Source organism: Dermacentor andersoni, chromosome 11 (genome assembly GCF_023375885.2).
Source record: "Dermacentor andersoni chromosome 11, qqDerAnde1_hic_scaffold, whole genome shotgun sequence".
NCBI lineage: Eukaryota > Metazoa > Arthropoda > Arachnida > Ixodida > Ixodidae > Dermacentor > Dermacentor andersoni.
Window position 1 is genome coordinate 71,776,778 of NC_092824.1, and position 9,143 is coordinate 71,785,920.

The window sequence follows — 9,143 nt, forward strand, 5'->3', positions numbered from 1 at the left end:
GCTGCAAACACTGGAATCACCTTTGCATTGCGCCATTTTGTGTGCGGTTTCTTGTCGTCGTAGTGTTTACAGACCGTCACATGTCTGGGGTGCACAAGCAGTAATTTGCGGTGCGATTCGTCTTTGTGCAATGTACAGGCGCCGACAAAAGTGGTATACTGCACGCAGCGGGAGCCGGAGAAACGGCACACTGCATCGCGACGCCATCTACAGGCGACATCTGGGATCGAGACAGCCAATGGGTGCCCTTTATTATCGGCAGACATGATCCCAGATGCTGCCTGTAGATGGCGTTGCGATGCAGTAGTTTGCCGTTGCTCCCGCTTCCGCTGCGTGGACTGCTCGGAGTATACCACTTTTGTCGGCGCCTGTACCTCAACTAGGGGAAAGAAAAAAAAATACGTGGGTTTTTATCGTTTCCTTTCTTTATATATTTTTTCTCTATTAGGCATCTTTCTGTATTGATGCAGCACTGGCTGCATGCAGTGCCTCGATCTCTGATAAGCATTACAGCACACCGTTGATTAATTATACTTGCTAAGTTTGCATGGCATGCTGTCACTGTAAAACACTTTGAATTAATGCAAACCATCCTAAATGTTGCATGCATATAGTGGACTTGGAGCAGAAACTGCAGGCTACTAAATTAGGAGCAGTTATATATTTATTTGGTAAGTTAGAAGCATTTGCCTACATAACTTCATCAAGTCTGCCATTTTGCTTATTTTTCTCCCTTTGAGTTATGTTTAGCCAGTGGAAATTTCGTGCTTCACAGAGGTCCAAAGCCAGTGGTACCCCCCCCCCCCCCCCCTCCTCTTATCCTTGTCTTCCTTCCTGACTTGGTATTGTAAATTTTGATATAGCAGCACTTGATTGCTACTTAATATGCCTACGATCAAGCCACTACAGTCCCATTGTTTATGGGAAAAATGAAGCAATATGGGGGGGGGGGGGTCAGAAAGTGTATAGAGATGCTTGGAGTAGAGATAAAGGGAGTGAGTGCAGCAGCCATCATCTAAGCCCTCACGTGTTTCTCCTTTTTCCTCCGATTTGCAGAAGATCTGCCAAGCATCCTCTCAGTGGAGGAGGATACTCTCTGCGCCGAGCAGCAGCAGCAACAACAGCAGCGGCAACAGCAGCGCCGGCGCAAGAAGAAGAAGCGTACGGGCTCGAGCCTGGCGGCCAGCAACTTCTCCGACCTGTACTCCCTCACTGGGGAAGTGCTTGGCGAAGGGGCCTACGCCTCGGTTCAGACCTGCATCTGCCTGTACACCGGCAAGGAGCATGCCGTCAAGGTACATACACCCTTCCCTCTACCTTCAGGATCCTAAGTACCCACCGTGAAAACAACACATGAACTGAAACTGAACAGGACAAGCACTGGGTGATAATCCATGTCTGTTACTTAAAGCACCTCTAAAAGAAAACATTAGTCGAGCTAGATCGGTAGATTATTTGTCTAAAAGTCCATGCGCCAGTATGTGACTGCAGCGTAGAAAATTGCCGCTGCTGCTGCTCCTCAATTTGAACTGCGCAGGCCAAAGCGGATAGGTTAAAGTAATACTCCCCACGTGACCCCCCCCTCTGCTGACTGACTCCCCTCTGCTGCTCTCTGCATCAACCAGTGCTGGCATTCTAAACCAGTCTTGAACCTCACTCTTCTAGGCTTAAATGGCTTTGCAACTTCAAAAATTGACAATTTTCTACAAAGTGTGCTAGAAGTGCAACAGTTTGCTATGATTATGTATATGTGTGAAAACATGGTCACGGTCTACTGAGGCTGCATTATGCTTATGGCAGAAGCAGTGTGAGAGGTACCATTCACTAATATGGTTCTATGCTACAATGATTTGTAAATGCACTGGAATCGTGTGCATAGCACTGATAAATAGTTGCTCCTAGATTTTCATGGAGCCACTGCCATAAATGATAACCTGCCTTGCCACTTGTATACGATACTTTGGCTGGTTCTTTGATCTAACTTGTTTTGATGAGGACACTTTCATTGTCCCGTGGAACAGGGTTTTTTACTTGTGGTTACCTGGTCACCATATAAGGCAGCTGCAATGTCGCGTCAGAATGGGCTGTTTGCTGTGATGGTGTGCTTCGGTGCGTTTCACCGATTGCACCACCCTTATTCATTTTTCCAGATCATTGAGAAAGGACCTGGCCACAGCCGGGCCCGTGTATTCAGGGAAGTGGAGACATTCCATCACTGTTCAGGCCACAAGAACATCGTTCAGCTGATTGAGTTCCTCGAAGATGAGAATCGGTAGGTGTCGCCCTGTCCCTCCGACTTTTTCCATCTCTAGAGTTAAACCTCTTCATACTGAGAAGGAAGCTTTAGCTCGGGCCTGACCCCAATGCCACCTATTCAAGCACATATAAAACGTAGAAATGCTCCTGTGAGGCAACTTCTAGAATGATTTGTTCTGTTGAAACGAGAAAGTTAAATTCAGTGATTTTCAAGAGCAGAATTTTGATTTAAACCTCGGATGTCGTTTTCTTTTTTTGTACGAAAATTGATGTTTAAAGAAAGCATAAAGTTTACAAGTCTGCAACTACGCAAGGCCACAGTTCTGTAAATTGCATCCATTAGAGCATCCAAAGCAGACGAACTTGATATATCAATTTATATCATATGTGAATTTGTTACAATGTTTACACGTGTTTTGTAAAAGTCCTATTTGCATATTAGTGGCGTACCTGAGAGCCATGCATAATATATCAGTTGTCTGCTTTAGATGCACTATTCAATGCAGTTTCCAGAATTATCATTTTTACATTGCTTACGAGGGTTTTGCAAAAGTCCTACTTGTGTATTAGTGGTTTTTGAGAGGCATTTATAATACATCAATTTTTTCCTGTTTAGATGTACTATTAGATGCAACCTACAATATGTGATATCATTTCTCATTGCAGAGTTACCGAGTTGCAAACTTGATAGTTTCATTTCCCTAAAAGTTTGCAAATTCAACAAATTTTATTACAATATTGAAGGCCTAAATAGAAAATTCCCTACCAGAAGTCACTAGATGTTAACTTTTTTCTTTGAAGCAACAAACCTTATCAAATTTGGTGCAGCGGTTGCCAAGAAAAACGATTTCTCCTTTCTCATGTGTTTAGATAGTAGCCCCTGAGCTAAAGCTTCCTCTTAAGCAAAGTTCTGATCTGCGTTTTTCTTGCTTATGTCACTGCCTCCACTGTCTACCAAAAGTACTATACTGTTTGGTAACAGATGCAAGCTAACACTGAGCCCAGGCGATGCTTATACGTTGCAAGCATATGTACTGCCAATTATGAGCTTTGGGCTAGAACTACTACAGTCTGATCTTACAATGAACACCATTCTAACAAATTATCGGATGTGACAAATCTAAAATGTCGATTGCAGATTACCAGCGTGCGAGGGATGTACCTTTCTAATGAATACCAGATATAAGCGCTTCGTCTTTCCAAGTATCCAATCAATCCTACTTTTCTAAATGCTTAAAGGCAGTAGGTTCCTGTGCGAGTGCGTAATCATTGCACATTGTTGCACATATATGAAAATGATGTGCTGCCCATCATTCCCATGCTGATTGAACTTGCAACTGCAGTTAAACCTTGATGTAAAGAGCTCAGATATTTCGCATTTTCAGATATAACAGACATAAAATCTTTCTTGCCAATTCAAATAGTGTATGCTTATATTGAGGTTTGTTTGTACTATGTAAACACTGGCACCTAACTTCCCTCTTGTCATTTTTAGAGGAAGCTATATGGTTTTGAGAGTACACTTACTATTTAGAGCGACTTGTCAAGCTGAAGCGCAAATATTATTGTGCGATGCCTGTGTCGCATAAAGGACACTGCGGCTACAGCTGGACGCTTGCCAAATTGCAGGTTCTACCTTGTTTTTGAGAAGATGCGTGGGGGTCCCCTGCTGCGGCACATCGAGCAGCGGGTGCAGTTCACTGAGCACGAGGCGAGCCGCGTGGTGCGGGATATAGCCGAAGCTCTGCGCTTTCTGCACTCCAAGGGCATTGCGCACAGGGACCTCAAGCCGGAGAATATCCTGTGCTTCGACACAGATCAGGCAAGAACGCTTTCTAATTAGCGACACGTTCCATACCATAGAGGAGATGCAGATTGGCGGGCTGCATCTTGACAAGGAAATCGCGAACGGGGTAGAAATGTGGCCATTGCTGTGACGTAAAGGTAGGAACTAGCATAGTTCTGATGGTAGTGTTCACTTAAGTAGAACTACCACTTAGGATGCAATAGTCGCATTCTTGAAAATCATTTTCTTGGCTGTGAGGCTCGGTGTACCATAGTTAGACGCTGAACTACTGGGAATGAGTGCGAGGAAAAGGTTCAGGGTGGTAGATTTAGTTAGTTTCATCTTCGTGGCAAGTAGTTGTCATGTGCAGTGATATAAGTGACACATGTCTTGCTATTGCAAAACCGCATGCTCGCTGTTATGTTAGACCAAAGTGAAACTGTCACTGTTAGGGGTAGTTCGAAAATTCAGCTTCCTATGATCAGCGGGTAGAGTGGCGTGGCCTTGAAATCCTAATGAACATGTTTTTTTTTTTTGCCTCTTCTAACCATCCAGATCTGGCCCGTAAAGATCTGCGACCTCGACTTGGGTTCTGGTGTAGTGTTGCTGCCAGGTAACGAGGCGACACCGCCCACGACGCCCGAGCTGCAGACACCCGTGGGCTCAGCCGAGTTCATGGCACCCGAGGTGGTGGGGGCATTTGTGGGAGAGGCACACACTTATGACAAGCGCTGTGACCTCTGGAGCCTGGGGGTCATCGTCTACATCCTGCTGTGCGGCTACCCGCCGTTTTACGGACGCTGTGGCAGCAGCTGCGGCTGGGAGCGTGGCGAGTTCTGCCAGGCCTGTCAGGACCAGCTGTTCACCTCGATCCAGGAGGGCTGGTACGACTTCCCCGATCGTGACTGGGCCGGCATTTCGGACGAGGCCAAGGACATCATTTCCCATCTCCTTGTCAAGGATGCCAGCCAGCGCTACACGGCTGAGGAAGTCCTGTCCCATCCTTGGGTGGCACACGGCGGGCCCAGCACTGCACTGCACACACCTTCCATCATTCGCAGGTGAGGAGCCAACTTCAGGGCTGGCAGTTTCGCTTCTCTCGCATTGTTGCCAACTTGTCATGTAACCCAATCGGACGGGCAAACCGACACTTTGAGTGAGCATCATAATTGCAGTGCACTGCTTATACCTACGTGCCAACTCTTACTACGAGTTTTTCGCAAAGTTTGTGCAGCTGTGCATCTTCATTAATTTTTTAATATTATTTGTGGTTGTTTGCAGGAACAACAGTGCCCGCGACCTCGCCGCATTTGCCGAGAGCGCCAATGCAGTCAAGCGACTGGTTCAGCACCAGATGGCTTGGAGCATGGAACTCCGCTGCGGCCCGCCACGTTCTCTGGACACCCCCGATCCATCTCCACCAACTGGCGGCTTCGGACTCTCTCCTCCTGGGGAGTCTAAGCTTGCCCAACGGCGTCGTGCTGGCCGTTCCTTGAGCCTGCGCAGCTCGGTTGAGTCCATCTCTCTTTCCGGCTGACTGTTGCTTTCCTCCCACTTCCCCCCATTTTCCTTTTTCTGTTTTCCTTTTTCCTGTGACATCCTATCCTGTGACCTCTCCTGAGCCCTGGACTCTGAAGCAGTCCAACAAGAGCTCCGCATCCCTGTTCCTTCCCTACCTCAAACTTTTTGAAGAACTGGTGTGAAGCTGCGCCTCCTTCCAGGGTTCATTTGGACTGCGGTTGATGTTTGAGTGCTTGATCTGTGTGTTGCAGACACTCGTGGAATTTTGTGTGGACATTGATCAGTGAACTGGCTTGGTTGTGATGGGGAAGGTGTTGTTGCTCCTCAGCAAGAAGTGCGACAGGCTTGAACCAAGCTTTTCATTTTTTTCTTAAGACCAGAACTTGCCTAGCTGTGTACTGTCCCGCATCAAGTCATCGTCATTTCCCCGACACACTGTTCTGGAAATCTCCACCGAGCCTTGGTCAGGCCTGCTCCCTTCTCGGGGTGGTGAGGAAAGATGCGTTCGCGACGCTCGGAACTTCAACTGCAGTGCGGAAGGCTCCTGGAAAGAGTGGTATCGGCCGCTTTAGTTTTCCAATGCACCCCGTGAAAATGTCCCCCCCCCCAAGAAAAAAGAAAAAAAAAGACAATGTTGAATCCGAAGTGTACGTTCTACAGCTCTGCCCCTTTGGTGGCCCATTCCACAGTCAAATCTTGGGAGAAAGGTTGTGCGTGGTGTTTCTAGAGTTCCTTCCGGCTCTTTCCCTTTCCCAATTTTCGTTGCCACCTTTTGCCGCCCACTGCAAGACAGACCCGTCTCTCGGGTCTCTGGCATACTGGCTGTGAGAAATAAGGAGTGAAGGTGGGGAAGGTTGTGTGCGACAATGCAGCAAACTTGCAGGCTTTTCTGTGTATCTAACGAGTGATCTTTAGTTCTTCAGAAAACAGAAAACGAAAAAAACAAAACAAAAAAAGGCCATGTGTGTGTGTAACCACTAACTGTCTCGTCAGATGAAAGGCTCCTTTCATGGCGTTGGCTGTTCTTTTAAGAAAAAAAAATTTGCACAGGACAGTTTGAACGGGGTTCGCTGTTGCATCGTCACAACCTCCCTGTACTATGGAACCTGCGAGTGCTGTTCTGAAAGAAAAACAAAAAAAAAAGTTTATTTTCTTTGATGTCAGAAGTGATATGTAATGCTATAGTGTGCCTCGACGCAGTCTCTCTTGGGCTGCGTTTTTCTTCCTTTATCTCGTAGCCTAACTGTGGGTTTGAAAGGCATCGTTCACTTTTCACTGCGGTATACTATCCATTTGCCTTTTCGTCGGGCCTTTTTTTTATTATTATTATTCTCTGTGTTTGATTTTCTGTCATTCTGTTGTACCCGTGTAAAACCGTGGCGTACCCAACTAATTCCAGTGCCCGATTTCTCTTCTTTTGTCTACACGCCTCTTTGACATGCGTTAGTCTATACAAGTGGTGGTGCGTGCAAGTCGCTCGTGAAGCTGAAAAACATTAACTGCTACTTCCCAGACTTTTTCTTTTGCGTGAATGTCTCTCTGTGGACTTTTTTTTATTTATGCAGTATCTTTCATATTCTGCAGAATAAAATGGGAAGAAAAAAGGCTAACGATTAATCAACGCGCCCATCGCTCAAGGAAGATCATGTGAATGTGAATCACCAGAATGTCCCATTGCTCATCGTCACTTTTTTTTTTTCCTTGCAGTTTCATTTCTTTTTTGAGGACGGGTAGTCTTCGAGTCATCGCAAACCATTCTCAATCGCCGTTATTCTATTCTTTTTCCCAATTTTATTATTTTTTGTAAAGATATACATAATAGTTGTGAAGGGGGAGCAAAATTTAGAATTCCTTTTTTTTTTTTCCCTCGTGGTAATGATTTCGTTAGAATGCTCCTTCCAAAGTCGTCGCCTACCTTGCTCTGCAAGTCTTACCAGGTTTATAGAAGCGGTGCCTTCGTGTTGGGAATCTTTTTTCCTCAACGGGTTCATCCAGCTGTTCTCGTCATAACTGATGTCTGGAAAGCTGTCGTGATTTATGCCTTAATGAGCATTATTCTCCTCGAACCCGATGCCATTTCTAGTGTGCCCGTTCCCTCTCTCTCATCTTTTCTTTTTATTGCAATTCCATCTTTCGTTGGCATCCGCACAAGTTTCCTCCAGTTTTTGAGAGGGAACTTGGAACGTTGTTCCTTGTCCTCCCCCTTTACCCTGAAACCTTGTCCAGTCTCTGCCGACTACCGCTGTTACTACTGGAAATTGTCGTCCATGTATCTGTGATAAGCTTAAAAATGTGTTTTTTTTTAAAGATGTTCTTTGTTCCTCCGATTGCGATGAATGCTGCTGTAGTGCCAAAATTTGAAGCGTGGTCAAACTGAGGTTTTCGTTGCACGTGTCACCGGGATTGTGCACGTGCGACTGATTACCTTAGTTTTCTTTTTTTTTCTCGGTTATTTTTTTTCTTTCTTCTTGATTGTGAGATGTTCAACAAGCACACACACATATACACACAAGACAGTTAATAAGACGGATCTTGCTTGCACAGTTTTACAAAATGTTGTAAACATTGCTGCGTGTACACACAAGTTTCCAATCGCATATACACACACACATGCTGTACACTGTACTATTGTCATTGAAAACTGCGAACCTGTCACATTGATAGGAAAACGTGGTGTCGTGCATTTTTTTTTCTTCGTCAGCTACATTTTTTCTTCGTTTTGTACGTTGTGGAAGAAAAAAATTTCTGTGCTTCCGGATCAAAATTGTGCTGTCGCAACTCTACAGAACGTACACGCATCCCATGTGGGAGTGAAAAAAAAAAGTACAAAGTTTATTGTTTGTTTGGCTTCTCTTTGTGTTGATATAAGGATAAAGACGGAGAATTGTGAAAATAAAAAAAAATCTTTCGACCAACGCGAGAAAAACGTGCCTTGTCTTTATCTGTGCATGGTAGGGAGTTATTTAGGACTCCCACCGAACATAATTTCATTTGTGTGTTCTTCCTTGAGGTAGTGTTGGTTTAACCAAGTGCAAAGCATCCTCCTCTGTCTTGATGTGTTTCCAGAGTAATCTCCCTTGGAAATTCAGTGCAAAAATAGCAATTCATCTGCATAAAACTGACATACTAAACATCTGCAGTTCGTGCGTCGGTACCATGTACAGTTCTATGAATGATGTACACTACGGTCTGTTATAAAGGGAACACCAATTTAGTGTTCTGTTATAGATAGCTTGAAAAATTTGTGACTAATATCGGCAGTTGACATGATGCCCTAGGCAGTCGTTAGTACATAAAGGACCAACATAGATGCTGTCTTGTCTAATCAGAGTGGTCATCTGTGCTGGTATTAAAATTTGGTGTCTTCATGAAGAATTAGATCGCTCTGTAGTATGTATGTTCCCTCAATATAACAAACATTAAAGTTGTGTTGGACCCTAAAGAGAGATTAAAGGAGATTAGTCAAGATTGACTGGTGAATTATAACATTCGAATACCAAAAGACTGTCTTATCATGAGCAGTGGCTTGATTAACCAGAAAAATAGAATTGGAGAAATAAACAGCTGGCAATGCACTGTC

The 9,143-nt window shown here is 44.8% G+C and overlaps 1 protein-coding gene across 2 annotated transcripts in view; it reads left to right on the top strand.

Moving 5' to 3' along the window:
* Lk6 (MAPK interacting serine/threonine Lk6 kinase) overlaps positions 1 to 8,489 on the top strand; it is a 117,824-nt gene extending 109,335 nt beyond the window's left edge. For both annotated transcript variants that reach the window (XM_050167900.3, XM_050167901.3), the window contains 5 exons: positions 1,057 to 1,295; positions 2,151 to 2,272; positions 3,886 to 4,078; positions 4,598 to 5,103; positions 5,324 to 8,489. In XM_050167900.3, coding sequence (XP_050023857.1) covers positions 1,057 to 1,295; positions 2,151 to 2,272; positions 3,886 to 4,078; positions 4,598 to 5,103; positions 5,324 to 5,579 — 1,316 coding nt within the window. In that variant the 3' untranslated portion in view covers positions 5,580 to 8,489. The remainder of the gene's footprint in view (positions 1 to 1,056; positions 1,296 to 2,150; positions 2,273 to 3,885; positions 4,079 to 4,597; positions 5,104 to 5,323) is intronic.
* Positions 8,490 to 9,143: the final 654 nt, after the last annotated feature.